Raw genomic sequence first — 21,036 nt, 5'->3', positions numbered from 1 at the left:
GCTGATAATATTTTCGTTGTTAGTCATTCACATCCACCTGCTGTGAATACAAACATCCATGAGCAATATTCTCTGCATATAACATCCTTAAAACACCAAAAAAAACTTTCGGATAATTCAAATATGCCCAATTTAAAATAACTTCTTATATTAATCGAAAGTACGTACGAAAACATCAAATAAATTAGTTTTAAATATTTTGCCTACTCAAGTAAGAATTTTCTCAGATACTAATGCAATTGTCTTTCATAAAATTTAGATGGATGGATGGATAATTGAAGGTATCTCCGAAACGGCTGAAGGGATCTTCGCAAAATTTGGCACAGATGTAGAACATAGTCTACTAATTAAGTTTTTTTTTTTTAATTCGGCGCGGATGGAGTCGCGAGCGACGCCTAGTCTAATAAAAAAATTAAATTTGACAGAGGTAATTATAAATCAATCTTAATCCTACAAATATAATCGAATAAATTAATATGTTTGCAAACACACTAACATAAACATTCACGTAGACTGTATAAAAGTGGTCTCTACGATTAACACATTGTGTAACACATTCTAAATAACCCAAACAGCTTATACGAAAATAAACCAGCGGACTAAACAAAATCCAACGTGTGCTCAGCGGAGAGTAGACAGTGAGACGTCGCAAGCCGGAAGCTATAGGGCGGCCATACACTAAAGGGCCATACGGCAATCGTCGAAATATCATTGAGTTTAAACGTTTTTACAGGGTTACATAGTACAGTTATTAAATAATTTAATCTTTCCTTACAAACGTGTATTATGTCTACCTTATGTACATTCGCAATCGTTAATTCCCATACTGGATTACATTACATTAACATCTGTCAAAACAAGCCTCACATTTTGTAAGGAGTAAGAAGTGATGATGCGTTTCTCTTGAACCATTTCATATTGTATAAATATATAATTGCATAGATATCGAAGCTATCGTCGGCATGCAGCGCGCTAACTATCTGCTAGCCGGTGAGCGCGGGATATGAAAGTCACACTAGCATTTATCCATAACACGTTTCGCGAACGATTGAGAAGAGTGCTCGGCTGCATTAAGTGTTGCGTGAGCAAACAATCTCTCATCGAGCCATTATCGGCATTAGGATTACGTTTTATAAGAGCAAGAATCGCGCGCACATCTCGCGCATTCGGCGGGCGTGTTATCCGATGGGTAATCTCTGGAACATTGACATTTGGCGCCAAAAGCGGCTCCCTGAGTGATTGTGAGTGCACCATTTGGCGCGAACTGGAAACGAATAAATATTTACTGAACTCGCACTCTAAGTGGCTCCGTATTTGTGCTTGCTTAAATATACATTTCAGCACCATATGGGCCCGACGACTCGGATTTATTTGTATTTACAACTATGTATCATAAAGAATTTTCTAAGCAAATCATGCGGTCGAATACCAGGACTCAATTCTTACTAGCTTAGATATATTCGCACGTCTTGTTTAACCGCAACATAAAATGTCAATGCCCCGCTACTTTGCTCAACTTCTTTCAAAGGTTATTTGTTTAGTAATTCCATTCACTGCGCTCTATAAAGTCTGATTTCTCTTTCTCATAAAAAAGTTACATCTTTTCAGTGGTAATTTTACGTTATTCTTTTTAATTGGGCAACTTATTCACAGGAAGCTCGTTCTTTACTCCAGACTTAAAGACATAGATTAGACATTGTGACAAGAAGTAGTCCTTAAACTCTACTGATAATGTATTATTACCATAATTATAGTAATTAAACCCACATTGTCTGTTATTATGGTAACTGTTTTCCACACAAATACACTCACACACACACACACTATTTTCAACATTACTATTCATATTTATAAAATTGTGATATTTATTGCTTATTTACTTATACATATTGGGCAACCTTTTCCGTGCATTGATTGATAAAGTCGATTATCGCTATCGAGGTTGACTGTGCAAAAACCCGACGAGGAAACTCACAACATTAATTTATTGCTAATTTATGCCAATATCGATTGTATCGATACCTACACCTGTATCCGATACTCGAGATATGAAGCAAGCCCTTACGTTGGAATCGACATAGTGACGTCACAATCTCGACCTTTGCCTTTTGACAGACGGCCCGTGTTTGTAAATACCGTCTGTCATTCTCTGTCTATTTAAACCCAATAACTCGATATCTGCAGTAAGAAGGTCATTTCTTCAATAGACGGCACCGCCGCCGGTCGCCTGCCGCCGACCTGTCATAAGAGAATTTATTGATTTATCGATAATTAGAATACGAAAGTGCATGACTGCATCAACCTTGATAAGCGACACTGAATCACATTTTCTTATTAATATAAAATATAATTATTGTAGTATAAATTTCTAGGGTTATACTCATTATAAAAATAGAAAGAAATAAGTGACTTTTGAGCCAAAAACAATTCGTGAACGGACGCGATAAACAAGCATAGCGAAACGAAGACGCAACAAGACGGCGGCATCGGCACCGGTCTAACGTCAGTTACAAGTAATATGCACAAGAATTTACCTCAATACCAACAACACGCGATGTTGTGCCGAGTGCCGAGCTCGCTAATAACTGTACAGTAATTACCGGATATATTCAATTACACAAACATTAAGCTTTTGCACACGAATGCAACAATAATAACCTCAAAGTTTGCGAAGCTGATTAATGTATGACTAATGAAAACAACGTACAATACACCTAATTTATCTAATTTTAACTTAATTAAAATATTTTTTACCACTGGGAAGCTCACTTTCACCAATATCCTTCTGCCTTGGGAATACTATGAAGAATAATTAACGCATTTTTTTCCAATTATGTCATCTATGATATAGGCACTAAGGCGCCCACAATAAGGCAATAGAAGCGCGGTGTAGGGCTTTGGGCGCAGGGCGCAAAGCGGATGCACGTGCACCGCTAGCGTACTGAAGCGCGCCTCGCACTTCCGACTCACATTCATTGCCGCTGCCGCGCCATTCATACAACTGCGTCATTCATTTAATTCAAGTTCATAACGACCGCCGCCATCACACGTGGGAGCAGCGCGCCACTCCGCACCCCTCTCGACTCTTCTCCCCGCCACCCGGCACCCGCACACCTCACGCGACCTTATCGAAAACTTTAAAATCGATAAAGATAAACGTCAGCTTTCACGACCCGCTCACCCGTAAAAGTCCGTTAAATAAATCAGATCAACTTTACTCGAATCGTTTATCGCAATCGCATATTCACAACGAAAAGTTTTGAATTTAATAAGGTATCCCATAACTCACTTAAATGTCGTATGTTAAATTCTAATTAAGAGCGGCGAACGTACCGCAAACGGACGTCGGAATGGGCAGGTTGAAGAGTGTCGAGGCTCAGGCGCGGCGCCGAGATGGTATCGCGCATGGCCATCGCGCCGCACTTTTCTAACTTTTTGGGCCGTCGGGTCGAGCCGGAGCGGGGGCGTATTGTGCGCGCTCCGGGCTTGCAGCACGCGAGGGCACCTCGGCCGACGACCCGCCCGGCGCCCCGCCGCCCGCGACGCATAATCTGACAGCGTTACGGCCGACCCGGCGCCTTTGTTGGCTACCGGCTTAATTGGAGCCCGTGGGTGGCTTATGACACGACAGGATTTGATCATAAAGGCGCCAAATTCTACCTGGCCGCGGCCCGCCGACATTCCTATCTGGCGTTACACAAAATTAATGCCTATTGTGTGCGAGTGGACGCATGGCACGATGTGATCGCAAACCCAGCGATATTGAACCGCACCGACACGCCGGCACTCGACGCCTTTATTGGCATAAACCATAAATAAATATCAAAATGTTTGAGAATGTCCATTATTTGAGCGTAACGAACGTCGGCTTTAATTGAGACGTATGCACTCAAATTCTTTGACCTCAATTAAATTCGTGGAAGTGAGTTTGTTCTTCGCTGGGCGTTAATTAAGTACGCTAATATTTGATGAGGAACACGCCCGCGGTCAACTACCTATTCAATATAAATTATATTTGCCATAAATGTCAATGCATTTGACAGTCTTCGTTAGCCTTACTGTTCATGACTTTTTAATTTTCGTCGTAGTTGAATGGGCAAAGTTTAATTGTCGACAATCTAGAATTAAGTCTGATTAATAAAGTAACTTTAAGACTGAGCGAATTTCGTTTTATGAATTTAATAAATAATACAGATTCTAAATGTAAAATTTACCACTTCGGATCTAATTGGCTTAACGTAAACCGGATAGACAGTGCCGCCTTTACAACGCTAATTTTGTCTTGCAAACGCCAAATCAAAACTGAAGCATATAAATATTTGTGTATACAAATTGCCTTCGCAATGTGATCTTGTTTTTCGTCAAAACCAAGATTTCTCCAAAAATATTTTTGACGTGATTCATACATTTAATTGAATAAAGGCAACAACCTTAAATACTTCTCGGTTATTTTTCACAATCTTTTTAAACCCATTATAATTCAATCATCTCAATAAAAAATATAAAATGACAGATAAAAAATCTAGACTAATTATAAAATGTCGCGTTTCGCTTTAACATTATAATCGAATTAAAAAAACTTTTAAAATTGTTTAATAATTGACTTTATCATTTGGCCGTAACGATTGATTTTTTTTCACTCAGTACAGAATAAAAATAGCATGCAACGACCAACGTACTCGTATATTCCATGTTTACGAAAAAACGGCGGAGTTTTAAACGTACGATTGAAAAGCGTTTAGCATTTTTATTAATTAGTAAATTTACAAACATCGAAAATTGAGTACATAAATCATATTTTCATTAATGAATATTAGCTGAAATTCGTCAAATTTAATAAGGAATAATAAAATATTTAATGTTACCAAAAGTACCTTACATAATTTTTATCTTTTTAAGATAGATAAGATTTTAGATCTAGATAAGTGAGTCGTGACAGATTGCACACGGAGCACAGATTATGTTAGGTCAAGGTTGACAGATGCATAGAACAGAGGGTGTAAAGATATCTGGTTGCATGGGTGAAGCTGTAGATGTTTTACGTGACGTCGTTATCTGCTACTAGTCTCGAGGGCAATGAACCAGCAGCTGAATTGGACACAAGTGTCCTGCGACGTTGCGCGAAGCAATAACGTAACTTGTCCGCGATTTACGACATTGCGCGTGACGCGATGCTATTAACGAACGTTAATCTCACTGGCGATATTATTTCTGTCTCTTTCTATAAGTTATTATTCTAATTAATGTTATCACTAGGCACACCTCTATGATACGGTTAACAGTAAAGATAATGTTTAGGTAATTCGATAACTAGATAAATTCGTTGGAAAATGGAAATTTTACTAAAATATTCCTATAAAACGTGCATGTTGCTTATGATTTCATTTGTATAGGTGTCGTAAAATATGGGAATTGCAGAATACGTTATCGTCCAAGAAGTAGGATTAAGAATACATAAGGTTAACTGTTTAAGGAGTATTCAATCGCACCAAGGTTGTATTTTAATACAAGAACACACGCGACGCCGTCTATAGATGTGAAAATTTGTGAAAATTCCCAAACGAACTGTACTTGCACAAAATTAATTATAAAGATTGAGTTTTGAATTATATATTTGCAAACATTAACAGGCGCTCATGAGTTTGCTAAAATACTCAAAATGATAACGCATCATTGAATGTTATAGCGAAAAATCTAATAAGATTTTATATTAGCCCCTAGTGTTTATCTACAACTGCTCGCAATATTTAAATTATATTTACCTACTGTTATAAAACTTTAATAGAATATAAATATTTGCATTAACATTTATGCATACGTTTTAAATAGTGCATAACCGTAACAATACAACTATAACCTCAACAAACGCGCCACACCTACATACAATAAAGGACACACAGTCGCAATCGGCGCAATCAATCGCAAACATCGCCATTCTAATCACGAAACTACTCCGTATACACAAACAATCTCGTGCAATAACAACACGCATAAACATTCCAGAAATCAGGATTATTCTCGCGTACAATTACATGCCCACTTGCGTTACGTAGCGCCGACCGCGGCAGCCAATGCCGAGTGACGACGTCACAGCGCTGGGCTTGGCGGCAGGCTTGTTTATCTAATAACCGCAGATCGTCATTGCAAAAGTGCGGTGCATCACACCTATCATATCACATCGTTTCTCGATCAATATTAATGCTTGAACTTAAGTTTATAACATTACTATAAACTGAAGATTAAAATATACGGCGATATTATCAACAAAAATTAAACGATTTAAAGTTTAAACGAATACGTAATAAGAGTATGAAACCAGTTAAAATCTACTTCTATTCGAGACATAATAAAAAGGAGAAAACTCAAATTGCTTGACTGACTGAAAGAGATCTCATGTCTTACTCGTAAGATGACTAAAACCAGTTGCTCTATCGGATCTCAAATTTTATCATGCAATGACATTATCAATAACAGAGCCAAGTTATATCAAATGAAAGATTATTAATACAAATTGTAACCACGGTACTATAATAAATCAATGCTATGAAAGTTATATCTTTAAGGGTCTATTCCACAATGTTCAAGTAACCAAGTGCCGGATAACTAACAAATTAACTGCGATATAATACTTCCTGTTAAAATGCTTTGTGTTTCACAGCTTATATGGAGATTCTGAAACGCCAACGAAGACTATTGTACAAATAAGTTCCAAGTAGTTCATTCAGGATTCTTACTTGGACATTGGAAACAGGCCCTTAATAAGTTATTAGAATCAAATATTTTTCTATTTCAATCTAATTATTATTCTAGAAAAGTATCACAGCTTATCGGCGATTATAACGCCATTTTAAATAAAAAAAATCATAGATTTGTAAATCCATTTCATTTTTATTGAACAAGAAATATATTTTACTTTAAAACACGTCATATATTAAAATGTCTGCCTGTCTTTAGAGTAGAGCTGTCTGAAGTCATTATCTTAGCGCGATCAAATTACATTTTCAGTACTGTCTCCAATCCTAACATTCAAAATACTCGTAACTCTTAATAGATACAAAAACTCACATAAAGTCGCCAAATAAAAGACTTTTTTAGTATCTACACTTGCACTCGGAGAATATAATATGTAAAAAAAAATCTACGCTAATTCCTTAACTTTTGATTCTTCTTCTTCTTCGTGCTCTTCATTACTGAAGGTCGTGCTCATCTTGAAATACCTTCACTGATGTGTAGACGAGCTGCTTCCTCACCGCTCTGTCCGCGGATTGTCTAATGGCGGTAGGAATGTTGAGTCCCAATATTGTCTGGACTTGGTCAGACCAACGGATAAAAGAGCAAGGGGACGATCACCTATCCGTTGGTCTAACTTTTGATATTGACATTAAAATTGTAAATCTTGATTTTAGCAATATTAATTATTACAAAACATTTTAGACAACATTATAAAAAGGCGAGGTTGAACTATTGAGATAGTCATTCTCTAAATAGATTTATTGGAGGATTATTTGGTTATTTTAAATTATTTTAACGTATCCATTACAGAAGAGAATAGTAAAAAGAGTTATTTAAAAGTTATTGCTAATAATTTTAATGTAACAGATTGATATTTTTACAAAGTAAATGCTGACCTGTCTGCAAAGCGGATGAGTAATCGAAGTTCATATCGGAAAAATTTAAATGTGCCTGAAATTATGTCTTTGAAGTGTTGGCAACATCCCGGCTCGCGTCTGGCCGGAAAACAGAATATCCTATATTAAATTTATACAGATGCAACCAGTAACATTAAATTTACATGCCGTAGCAATGTAAATACTCGTATGACCCCAGAAGTTATATTCGTCAGACGAGATACGTTATCAAAGAGATATAAGAATTTGTATTAAACTTTTGACTAATTGAACATTTCACATGTTGCATACAAAATTATTAAAAGCGTATGATAGCACTACAGGGTTACGAGATCATTTGATAAACATCAATCGTTCCGAAAATATTCGTAATTTCTTAATTTATATTATACTATATATATAATACGCGATATAAAATAAAATTATAGTTTTTCTTTGCAATTTTGTTCGGCGTAGAGCTTTCAAAACAAATTTTAATTTAATTCAATTGTAATTTATATGTAGGATTTTTCACTAGAATAGTTTGGTTTTTTATTTAACTTACGGCAGCCATTTTAATCTCGAACGCATACAGTTTTAATACGTCACGAAAGTTGACAGTGAAACTTTTAGATGAGGAAGTTTCCCGGAGCTTTCGTCTCGGCGCACTGTCTAGACAACGAAAGCGACTGTTTTTTCTCTCTTCTCGGTAATTCGGCTTTTGGCACGGCTCGTTAAGATATTTTGGCAAACGGCGGCGACTTTTATCTGATCCGGAAAATGAATGAAAGTTGAAGGGAAAATAAATTTATTTGTGATACATATTCATGTTGATCTCGTCAGTACGTTAAAAACGAAAATCGAAAATTTTTGTCTATCAAAATTTTTATTTGTTATCTAAGGAACGGCTGGCAAGATTGTGACGGGAAGGTGGATAATGCATGAAGGACATTATAGGTTATTATTTTCTGCACCGTCGAAGTCGCGGTCGATCACAAGTATGTTATAGATATTGTAGTCTTTGTTTTGTCAAAGAAATTAAAAGGATGAAAATTATTTTTTATTAATACATGTGTACTTCGAAACCCATTGTAAGGTTAATATAAGCTTAGATATAAGAGGTGAATAGATTAGAAATAATATTAGATTGGTATTGCAAATGGAAAATTGTAGAAACTACACAAGAAGAATAAAACAGAATGCATAAAATTAAAAAAAGTTATACTAGCACCATATCTATTCAGTACAACTGTAATAATTGATAAGTTTTAATTAGTCCAATGTTTAGATCAAACGGTGGTAGATTTTTGATTAGATTAGATATTACATTTGTAGGAAGCGATGATTTAATATCAACGATTAATTTGCACTTTATATTTAATACTTTTTACGTGTAAAATCCATTTCAAGTACATTTGTTTTAATTAACATTATTATATGAAGGGGTTCATTATTCATTTCCCTCCCAATATTGCAAAAATTTCTGTCTCCTATACCTTGACCATAACGTAAGTCCATCTTATGTCAATTAATCTATACCTACTAATATAATAAAGTTCTTTATATCGCAGAATTGTAGCAATCACGTCATATTTTTGATTAATTATTTTTGTAATAAAAAGACCTACACTTACGACATGCTTTAGGCACTTATACATTTTCACGCAATTAAACTTAGGGGTGAGTAAATTAGAAAAAATTGTAATGCCTTCGTACTCATTTGAGGATTTGAATTTTATCATTTGCAATTGAAAGTTTTTCGCAACGTAAAAAATGAAATAAAGATTTTGTAATAATGAATAGATTTTCATGCGCATGATGCCGCAGAGCAGCTAATAAAAAAATAAATTCTAAACACACTGTATACTAATACAGGACGAAGAAACGTTATAAATCTGTTAATAGGTAAATTTTACGTATCATAATACAACTGATTATAATTCAAAACGGATAAGATTAGAAAATCGTACGACATAGTATATTTAACGTATGATATAGAAAAAAAATGATAATAATTATAATAATTTACACATCAAGATAACCACGTGTTTTTTAAATTGATTCTATGTAAATTAAAACGTTGCAATAGATATTTTTTTTAAATGATAACGCTTTTTTGTGACTGAATTGCCACTGTTTACATAGAAGAGACATTTACACCTTAACGGGATTGAAGTGACCGAGTGCAGGTGCAATGGCGCTAGCCTAAACCTCGTTTAATCGTAACAAAGCTTGAGGAACTCAGGTACTTTGAGAAATTTTAGCGCTTTCACTTTTTCTAATTTATTTTATTTTCATGTACCTGGCCTGCCCTTTCCCTAGGAGGGTCAGCAAATTTACTACTTTTCATTCATCTCTGTCAGCCGTCATATTTAAATTTTCACCTTTCTTACACACAACACATCCAAACATTACATAAGAATCCATCTTGTGTGCCGAAGACCAAATTTAAGTTTCTGTTCCCTTTCCACTCTTTTCGTATAAAGAGATATGAGAAGGAGAAGTAAATTTTACTGAGGACCCATAAGAAGGGGGAAATCTATAGGCAGCGGTCGCTTCGCTATATCACTGAACTCATACTCGTGAAATATAAAAAAACTTTCTATGGTCCCTTTCTACTCTACAATGATCAAAAATCAAGTAAAACGACAGATCCATTACTTGTTTCATAATATACTTAGTACAAAATAATGGTATAGAACGAAATGAAACCTAAAAAATGTTTAGGAATAATACAGTCGTTGGAGATCGAGTAGACATAAAACTTAATTTTATCCCAAACTCGCCGTTGGTTTCTTAGACGAAAATCTCTATATAAAACATATCGTCGTCACTGTCATTATCTCTAACAAAACAGAGTTAACAATACGTTTTAAACGGGGATTTCGGTCTCAGAAAGCCACGGTTAACTGTTGTTTACTTTATTTAAGCAAACTTTTTAATACACTGGATGTTTTGATTTATAACTATAATAAGAATTTCAAAACCTTTACAATATTTTAAGAAAGGTAGAGTAAGTTTTATTTACACATTGAAGTAAAAGTTAGTCATAACAATATTGCTTGTTTAATTCTAAAGCATATTTTAATTAAACTATAACAACGGACCGCTTGAATACATCCATGGCAAAGATTCCAGTATGTACCGTACAGTGTTACCTTTTACAAGTTTAAACCTAGACTTGCTCTACGTAATGTTAGCTGATATTACGTACTACTCTTTCCATCTGTAAACCTTTCGTAATGTTCCGTTGCAATAAATGCTAATAATATTTCTGCTCAAGGTTAATAAGCTACGTACATAGATTTATTATCTTTATTTCCTTTGAACTGAATTACAAATATTCATTTTACGATAAGAAAAGGAAGGTATCAACAATCAACCTACGGTAGGTTAAGAAAAAAACAATATTATCGTTAACGTCACAAAAAAGCTTTAATAAAAGCTCTCTCCTGATAAAGGAATCTTTCAAATCTGAGTAATCTAGAACGCGATAGTGACTCCGTTATTCAGAAATAAAGCGGGTTGCTAAATAAAGTACAACCTTTATTAACTCTGGAAAATGTGGTCTAAATTGAAAACGATTAAATTTTCTTCAATTTTTTCAAAAATTTCCCATTGCTTTTGTTTGATTGCAATTATTTGTTGTGTGATGTTTATGTTTTATTTGAATTTTGAATGTTTTAGTTAAATGCTGAACTGCTAGACATATAAAAGATATGTATGTTAATTATCATAGCTTCGCTTGGAGTGAGATTTAAACGAAACCTACCCTATTTATTACTACAATTCAATATTTATTTCCTTTTTCTTTACAGTTTAGGAATATTTTGATTTACCTTCGTATTAAATACCTCAAAGTGTACATAACATTTAATATAAAAAATGAACCATGGTCCGTGTATTGGATAAACATAATCTGACAGTTTGATGAGGTGCGGTCACATGCTGACACAACAGTTGTTGTCAACCTTTATCTCCTAAGGTGTCTTTGCCCGATAAAATAGATCACTTACTGTATCATGTAACCGAAATAGATCACTTGAAAATTTCTTATATTTATATGGAATCGAACGCTTATCAGCGTCCACTCACATGGCATTGTTTTTATTATCCCACCTCAGTACTGATACCGTGGCGATAAGGATACGTCCGATACGCGAGATATCGTTTAGACTACGCTATCGATATAGATCGATAGCGCGATCGATGACGGCACGCACCTACTCTATCTACGAACGACCGCTCGCGTCCGCCGAATGCGACAGTGCGTTGTTGCAGCGGACGCGGCGACTGTCGCAGAATACTATTTACATAAAAACACATGGCTGCCGTCACATGCGATAGTAAATAGAAGGCCGTGGATTGAAAACTTACCGGCGGGACGTGTCGTACGGCGAGCAGGTTCATCCTCGCGCAAGTCAGGCGCATGCCGGCGCGCAGCGACCGGCGCCGCCAGCAGCAGCAACAGCGCCAGCGCGGGCAGCATGCCGCCGCCCGCACCTGCCGACATCGGGGAACGGCACGAGCTCACCGGGGAAACGCGCGCGATCCGGCGCTAGGCGCTGCGAGAGTATCGGCGTAAGGTACGCGAGCTTAGCGAGGCGCGCGACTGTAACACGGCACTGCGCAACGGCGACAAACTCGGACTGAGCGGAGCGTGTAGCGCGCGGTGGATTTCCCGGCTCGGCGGGCGAGGGCGAGGGGGCCGCGCCCCTCACGGAAAACGCGGCACTCGCGCGCCGCCGCCCGCCGCACGTCGCGGCGCGGGCGGGGAAAACTGCAGCGCGCCGGCACACCCGCCCGCCCCGCCGCGCCGCCCCACAACCTCCTTGTACTGCATTTTGAACCGCAAACGCACTGAACTAATGCGAAATTTTGTTTAATGCGTCAGTATTTCTATATACATACATAAATTACATTTTAAATTAAAATGTTAAGTGTCTTTCCTTTGGTCTCCTCATTATCTGCGCTTAATGACATATTCGTAGTAGTGTTCATAGGTAAGTAAAGTCAGTTATAACTTATGTACAAGTTAATAAAACAATACTGTAAAAAAATATGTATCAAAGTTACATAATCTGAACAGAGCAACAGAATGCAGCAGAAATAAAAACCTATCAGATAGTCTATTGAAGACTTTCTCGATGTGTTATGATTTTGTATTAATACAACCGTTCGCAACGTATGTAATAATACAACAGATTTAGTGTTCTGACTGACACAAAATAAAATTACGGGATGCGAATACTTCTCTTTATGATAGCAACTAATATCCAGCAATAAATATTTTAAATTGATATGCTCAATATATAGAAAATTTTGAAATTCGTGTTGAAATTGAAATAATAAGCGGACTAAGTGTGACATTAAAATTGAATATCCTGTCATCGAGTGTCACAATTCTATAACATGCGACCATTTCATACATGCTGGGCACATTTATAATAATTTACTGAATCAAATTCGGTACACAACAGCTCAATTTGGCAAAAAGCCCAACTAGGCATATATCCTATAACATATACTGAGCTAAATATCTAATACTAAATGCCATTAATTTTACGTACCTATGCTATTTATATCAGCGTTAGGTATTACATGGTTTAAATAGACATACCGTCTATTTATATACTGTGGCAACAATTAAGTGCGTCACAGAGTAAATTAATTTTATTGAATTGAAGAGCAAAGGTTTGATGAAACAATTGACTTACGTATGTTCTTCGTTCTGTAAAGTTCGTACTTTTTAATTGAATGTTTATGGTTATTGTTTATTGTGCTTCATGTTAAGAAACAAGTTGAACACTTTATGACATATTAAAAAGGATTAGTTTCATTGATTGTGTTGTGATCATTTTACACATTGAATTTATCTACCGACGACAGTGCAATGCAGGAAAGGATTTTCTTACAGATGGCCAAAAAGCAGGAAAAAATAACTGTGGTTTTAACATTATTTGTACTTTTTTATTACCGCTATTGATTCTATTGATGCCATAAAAGTATATGAAGTTTTTCTTCCAGGTCATAGCTACATTAGTTCGCACTGTTTTATCAATCTGTGCTTCGCAACCCACATGTGGGTCGCAAACCGAAAATCTAACTTTTTTCGCCCCGATAATGAGCCTTGCCTGCCTTAGCTTGTAAAATTGACCGTTTTAGGAAAAAGGAAACCTTGTAAATCAAAGCTTTAATTTTTTTTCTCCGCTTGAGTTTAAAAAAATCATCCTGAAGTAAAATTAAATATAGTTTCTGTATTTTATTAATATGTGGCAACTCTGTAACGTTACAAAATCATTTACTTGCTATGTCAATAAAAATTTAGAACTTATTTCTTCGCTGATAAAATCTAACGTGAAATATACAATTTTATAGATGATTTCACGTTCAAAGTATTAATAAACATAATTTTATTATATTCAAATATATTATCTCATATAATTACGTTGATTGGGGATGGCTTTGGTTTGTTTGGCGTAACGCCAGGACCCCTTTATTAATTTATTATCAAAAATATTAAGATAATAATACCAGCTACATTATGAATGAACCAGTGTGTTACTTTCTTTATTTCTTACTACTTAAATCTGTTAAAAAAATTACAGAAGTTACTCTTGCATACATCAAATACCTTCCAGTACCTGTATCGTCAAAATCGGTTAAGCCGCTTCTGAGATTTTATTTGGTTTGCATTATGCCAGTAGGTACAGTAGGATAGTAACGCTGGCCTGACGTGAACTGTTTTGGCTCACTGGCGCTACTGTCCTACTATACTGGCATAATGTAAACCAGGTATTAGATAAGTCATCATAGGTTCCCATAGGTGAAAAGGTATACAAACCAAAATTTAAATAAGATTTATGTCCCAGATATTTTTTTTTTCTCTTTCAACAATTTGTATACGTCCGCCCGCTAAATTATAGCTTAGTAAGTATGTTTATATATAAGAACTGTTATAAATATTGACATTATGAAACCTGACACAAGCAATAAAGAAACCGCTATTTGTTTACAAATATTTAATTGAATGTTGATTAAAGCTTGCCAAATATTTGTGTTCCAATCAATTAATCAAACACAAAAGTGTTTAAACGATTAAATGAAATAGATATAAAAAACCGACAGGCGCCAGTAGAAATCTGAGACTACATCGTTATGAAACTGCAAGTTTCTTTAGATCTTTCATTTATTCAAGGAAATGTTTACCAGTGAGAAAGATCAATTACTGACAATTTTATTGTTGTGGTAAACCTCGGGTTTATGTCACGAACTGCATTTTATTTTGGCAACAGCGAAAGTATTTTTTAATGATATGAGAATGCCATCTTCTATACTAAAATAGACGAAGACTAACAGTTTAGACAAACTTTAAGGAACATAATTCACTAGAGATGCGTTAGGTAAAATCGATTATGAATCTTTTCTATAACGATATTTGTTTTCATAAAACTTGCAATCGACAATTTCGTGAATATTGTTTTTGAATATAATTTAAATAAAATTGTTTCTTCCCATTCCTATTTCATTCATTAGAAGTTCATATACAGGTATTTTTTTAAGGTAAGGTGGTATTTGTATGCATTGAAATATGAGATATTCCACTACTCGGTAACTAATTGAATGGCATTTTTTTATCATAATTTCTTATGAATCTAGAATGTATCCAATCTATTTTTAACAGGGTAAATGTGTCAATTACCTCGATGAAAATCACGTCACACGTATTATCTCCGTTATTGTGATAAACCTTGCGGGTTCAGAACATGTACCACACATACACAACGCGCCCCCAAGCTATTAGCGAGGTCGTCACGGCAGAGTTGAGGTTTTGCGTCATTTCCATAAATAATACTGCGGCCATCCACCAAGATATCTCACTTTAAAAATCAATTATCACAAATGTCTATTCTGTATGTTTTTGTGTGTGTACATGCATTATTTACTTCCTCAATATTAACTCTAACTGACGAGGATTAACTTTAATTTGATAAAATAAAATATAAGAAAATTGATTATGAATTCAATGCTATTTATTTTAAAACTTAAAAGTAATTAAATGAAGATTCTATGAAACATTTTATTAGTGATATATATTCAATATTATGTATAAAATAAAATCATACATAATTTTTGTGAAAATGATGATTTGGAAAAAGCAAAATTTCTTGAATTTTGTCAGGTGTTTTGTTTAGAAAAAAGCCAAAATTGGTGAGGATACTTTATTCCATAATACAGCATAAGAGAAACCGGAATGTCACATAACGCTTCTTCACTTATCTCCTTCATCTCCATGAAAATAAAAAAAAAACTATCCATCGCACGTCCTACATAATTATATCCTTGTCAGTGTCCTAACAATTTTTTCTAAATCATTATAAAAACGCTAAGTTATAATTAATTGTGTATGATCAAAAAAAACATCCCAGTCCTGAGCAGTTCCTTGTTGTAAGAAACACTTGTTCCGCACAGACACCACATGTATTTTCTTGTTACATATTCAAAATACCTAAAACTAAATGTCGGTTCATCATGAGAAATCAAATATAAATGCAGGTCCATCACAAGCCGCCTCCAAATAAGAATTATCAATATGAAATGTTTTTTTAATGTAAAATACATAACAGCTTACGCTACCTAACTTCAATTGAAATAAACATTATACAAATAAGTCATTCAAGCTATAAATGTAATATGCACAGAATTTTTTATTAATAGTTGTAGGGGAAGAAATACTGTTTAACTATTCTGGACCTCTAAGTAATGTGAATAGGTATCAGCCGAGGTGGGATCTATGTGGCACTTGAAAAATATTTCCCCTTCTTGTACCCTTCCTGTACACTTTCAGAGGAATTATGAACGCAATCGAAGTACTTCGTCGCTTGAGAAACAGCACATCAAGTGTACTACAAAAAAAAGTTATATTATTCAATATATACGACAAAGCATCAACAAATATTACAAAATCAAACCGACCCGAGCATTATATTGTGGTTAATCACACGTAAAACAGTAAACTTACAGCGGCCACACTACAAATTCATTCCGCAAGTCTGCAGCTACCAGAGTGTTAGATCACAAAGATCCACTAATAAACTAATAGAGTAAATATTGAATTAAAGTCGTATATGTGAATTAACTTTAAATACTTTATTACGACAACTTATTCCACATTATAGTATACATATAAAACATGTTATGCTGTGATTATTTATCACGAGTCAGCTAAGAACCTATCCACATCACAATGCACGAACACTGTTTAAGTGTACACTGATCCACTGTTTTATTGATTGTAAACAAAGAAAAAAAATTGTAATTTAGCAAACTTTACACTCTATCGTTTGTTCCACGTCATCAGAGATCGAACAAACAACGCATCCTATTGGATGTGGAACACACACGAACACAGATTAATGCTAATTACACAGCATGACCCAAAGATAATTTGTACACTGTATATAAATAGTTTGAAATGGTTAATTGCATATAATTCAAAGGGAACGGTTACACAAAACGGTTAGCTCCAAAGAATGAGGTTCAGCGAGAATGCGATGCGAGCTCGGTCACCGGGTGACGCATTACATTTATGAATCCGCACATAATACATTGTATTCATTTATAGCAAATAAAGTTAACATATCTTAAACCATAGTCTCTTTCAGTAATCAGATTGTCTGTGGTTAGCGGTTGGCGTTCTTGAGCTGGTTGGAGAGCCAGTCGAGCCCCTCGTACAGGCCGTCCCCGGATGTGGCGCACGTCGCCTGAATGTACCAGTTGCGGTTGCGCAGAGAGTGCAGCCCCAACTTGTCTGTTATCTCCGCTGCATTCATTGCGTTTGGCAGATCCTACAACACACACCACACAAACATACACTAAACCATTAATGTTGCAATTATCTAACTCTTATTTATTGCAGCAACACCTTATTTATTGCAGCTCCTGCAAGCAGCATGTAGATGTATTAAATTCTAATATTTTACAGTGAGATATAAGAAATTATCTAGTGTTAAAACCTTACAGATCAATATTGTATCACTTGTGCTAGATAAAAACATAAATAATAAACAAGTTGATCAAATAAAGAAATTCATGAACACCAAAATTTCGAAACATTCATCCTAATATTAGATAGGTATATAAGATGTTGGTGTCCTTGAACATTTAGATAAGATAGTCTCATTGTCACTGACTTTTCACTACTTTCATCACATGTAACATATCTAGTGAAAATATTTCTATAACCTTGGCTAAAAGCCCTATCATAATTTAAAAAAGTACTGTAGCTGCTCAGACACTCTATCAGAACATGGTATTGCAGTTAAATTTATAAAGTGCAAAACTGTGAAAGCAACAATGCAAATTCTTTGAATATCATTTAGTTCATATGTTTTTATTGCTTGAAACTGTATAATGATTTTCTTTAAGTTTCTTTATTTTTTTCTCTTTTTAACAATTATTAAATGTGTACAATACAATTTGTATTTTGTTATGTTATGTAGTAAACAAGAAACATTTTTGAATACTTTACATCTATGAAAGTAAACATATATTTTTTAATAATTTAATGTTAATTGCAAGTTGGGTTAAAACCAGGGTGATTTTCCTTGTAACATACTGTGAAACATTTCATTTTCCTACCAATTACTAAAAATTTCCATAAATTAGCAAAATCGGCCAACCGTTTCCAATAATTCAAGTACATTAAGAAAAAGCATATAATTCTTTCATAAAAGTCATCACTAATATACACATTATTTATGTAACTTGTTGTATTATGTGAATTGCAAATATTATCAAAAACACATTTTTTTTTAAAAACAGATTTAGACATGGCAATATTGTTGTCCAGGTGTATGATAGACTCACTGTTACAATGACACAAATAATCTCACCTGTTTGTTTGCAAAGATGAGAAGTACGGCATCTCGTAGCTCATCTTCGCTTAACATCCGCATGAGTTCCTCGCGCGCCTCACCGATACGCTCTCGGTCGTTACTGTCTACTACGAAGATGAGACCCTAAAATAAAAATAATCAATTATATAAACACAATGACTTAACCTCAATACTGACGATGGTCATCCCCCCCACCCCCACCTTAAGAAATTGAGAAATCTAAAATAGATATAAAGGCTTTGAATAAGACCATAATAATGGTAACTGCCCCCTTCCCATAGACCTATAATAGGTCATCAGAAGACAATGAGCATGGTAGCTATGAAAGCATTATTGGTGAACTGACCTAAAGAGAAAGTATTCATAAACCAAACACTTGATTTTTCACAAATGATAAACATTACAAAACATTTGAATACAAGTCACATTAGTACAAAATGACTACGCCCACATAAAAATGATAAAACTTTTATCTAAAGGTTTATAAATTTTCGTAGTATTATTATTATACCAATAATTGGTATAATTTTTTTGGGATTCTTAATAATTATGATATATGCAGTAAATTCAAAATTAACAGAGAAAAAGCAAAAATAAACCTATAGGCAAGTAGGCTTAAGTAATAAAACTATTAAACATTTGAAAAAATCCTCTTCAGCATGTAACCTATGCAGACTTTTTTGTTGTCCTAAATACAACTAAAATGGAGAAACCTCTTTTCTCATTGTAATATAACCAAGAGACATGGTTAGTTAAAGGTTTATTTTTATTACCTGTGTGTTTTGGAAGTAATGCCTCCACAGTGGTCTGATTTTGTCTTGGCCACCAACATCCCATACAGTGAAACTGATGTTTTTGTACTCTACAGTTTCAACATTAAACCCTGAAACAAAAAACACACAGTTTAGTTTTTTTATATTAGAAGGTGGAAAATTACAGAGCGGCCACCTTATTTTGTTAAATAGCAATATTATAAATGTTGGCAGATACAAAAAAAAGGCAGTAGTAAGTAATTTCCCCTTCCTATACATCCCTTCCCCAGACAAATCAACTTCCCCTTCTCATTCTTTCCTTATAAGCAGTGGGGCCTCACTAAATACATAAAAAGCAATCGAAATATACTAATTCAATGTAAAAGATAATTCCATAAAATCTCTGCCTGCCCAGTTGGGTAAGGGCATAATTTAGCTGTTGTAATTAGACAAAACTTATTTTTATTATAACACAAAACATTAATATACAATTACACAATACTAAAATTTTAACTTTCACTTTTATAGCCTAGCCATAGCTTAGGTTAAAGTAACATCTGAGCTACAAAAATTGGAAATATTTACAAGATTAAATTTAGATAACAATGTCTTTGTATAGACATATGTATAAGATATATTATGAATGGTTATAATGTTACATATGTTTACATCTCTACACATGTTATCATATAATAAATTGAACATGGTAATTTTGGCATCATACTAATCCATAATAGAAGATTGATGATTTTATTTAATAGTAAATGTAGCTGGTATTTAAAATATATTTTTCCTGAATACTCAATAAAAAAAAGAAATGCTTACTGATCCACCAACAAAATTATTCATAATACAAATAAATAGTACTTACCAATAGTAGGAATTGTTGTAACAATTTCGCCTAATTTTAGTTTGTATAGAATTGTAGTTTTACCAGCGGCATCGAGACCCACCATCAATATTCTCATTTCTTTTTTGCCGAATAGGCCTTTAAATAAATTTGCAAACATATTCCCCATTTTGCAGCTTTTTAAGTCGTCTGAAAGAGAAATTATTAAATTATTAAACGCAACCACTCTGACTCATCCGTCAGTCTACGTTACTTTTAATCAATGATAATGACATGGCAGCTCCAACACCAATAAGAAGCAGATTTCTTGCAATACAATTGTTACTTAGACTTAAAAATAATAAGCACTATTAACTGTAAAATTGTAATACAGCTGAACTTATACAATACAATTAGATTTACTACGACTAATTTAGACAAAGATTGACACCGCTGTTGATACCTCCGCTAAGGTCACCACCCAGGGTTTATGATGGTGAAAATCATTATCAGAGAGCGGAAGAAATAAACAGTTTGTCTTTACAAATAATTTTACAAATTTACTTACATTTTCGGAAGCAAATATACGAAATATGACGAAAAACGCTACAATTCAATAAAGTCTCTACAAATCGCTGGATGTCAAAATGGCGGCGAACGTGGAAGTTGTTCGTGCCTATGCCACGTATCGACGAAAAAGTGGCCAGTATGAAAATAGGAGTAGTTGAAATATTTCAGTAGAAATGAACACCAAAAAATGTGTTTTGCCTTGATATTGTCATTTCAATAACTAACTCACCTTATAGGTACTGAAGATGTTTTTAACAGACATTTTATCTGCACATAGATTTGAGCAAAACTTAAATCCTAACATCATCAAAGGGCACAAAGTTTAAAATTTTCATGTATACCATGAAAAATTTTGAACTAACAAAGAAAAGAGGCTAGTA

At 34.6% G+C, this 21,036-nt stretch overlaps 2 protein-coding genes across 2 annotated transcripts in view; both read right to left on the bottom strand.

Moving 5' to 3' along the window:
* The window catches only part of LOC106717935 (dorsal-ventral patterning protein Sog), a 75,595-nt gene extending 63,286 nt beyond the window's left edge, over positions 1 to 12,309 (bottom strand). The window contains exon 1 of the mRNA XM_014511904.2: positions 11,985 to 12,309. Coding sequence (XP_014367390.2) covers positions 11,985 to 12,120 — 136 coding nt within the window. The 5' untranslated portion in view covers positions 12,121 to 12,309. The remainder of the gene's footprint in view (positions 1 to 11,984) is intronic.
* A 4,942-nt stretch (positions 12,310 to 17,251) lies between these two features.
* On the bottom strand, positions 17,252 to 20,762 carry LOC106717944 (ADP-ribosylation factor 1). Its single transcript, XM_014511914.2, has 5 exons — positions 20,655 to 20,762; positions 20,129 to 20,296; positions 19,279 to 19,388; positions 18,503 to 18,628; positions 17,252 to 17,455 (listed from the first exon to the last, which is right to left on the bottom strand). Exons 2-5 carry the CDS (start codon positions 20,274 to 20,276, stop codon positions 17,291 to 17,293), a joined length of 549 nt encoding a protein of 182 aa, XP_014367400.1. The 5' UTR covers positions 20,277 to 20,296; positions 20,655 to 20,762; the 3' UTR covers positions 17,252 to 17,290.
* Between the last annotated feature and the right edge of the window lie 274 nt (positions 20,763 to 21,036).

Source organism: Papilio machaon, chromosome 13, assembly GCF_912999745.1.
Source record: "Papilio machaon chromosome 13, ilPapMach1.1, whole genome shotgun sequence".
Lineage (NCBI taxonomy): Eukaryota > Metazoa > Arthropoda > Insecta > Lepidoptera > Papilionidae > Papilio > Papilio machaon.
Note: the sequence above shows the minus strand (reverse complement) of the source record. Positions and strands in the feature narration are given on the sequence as shown.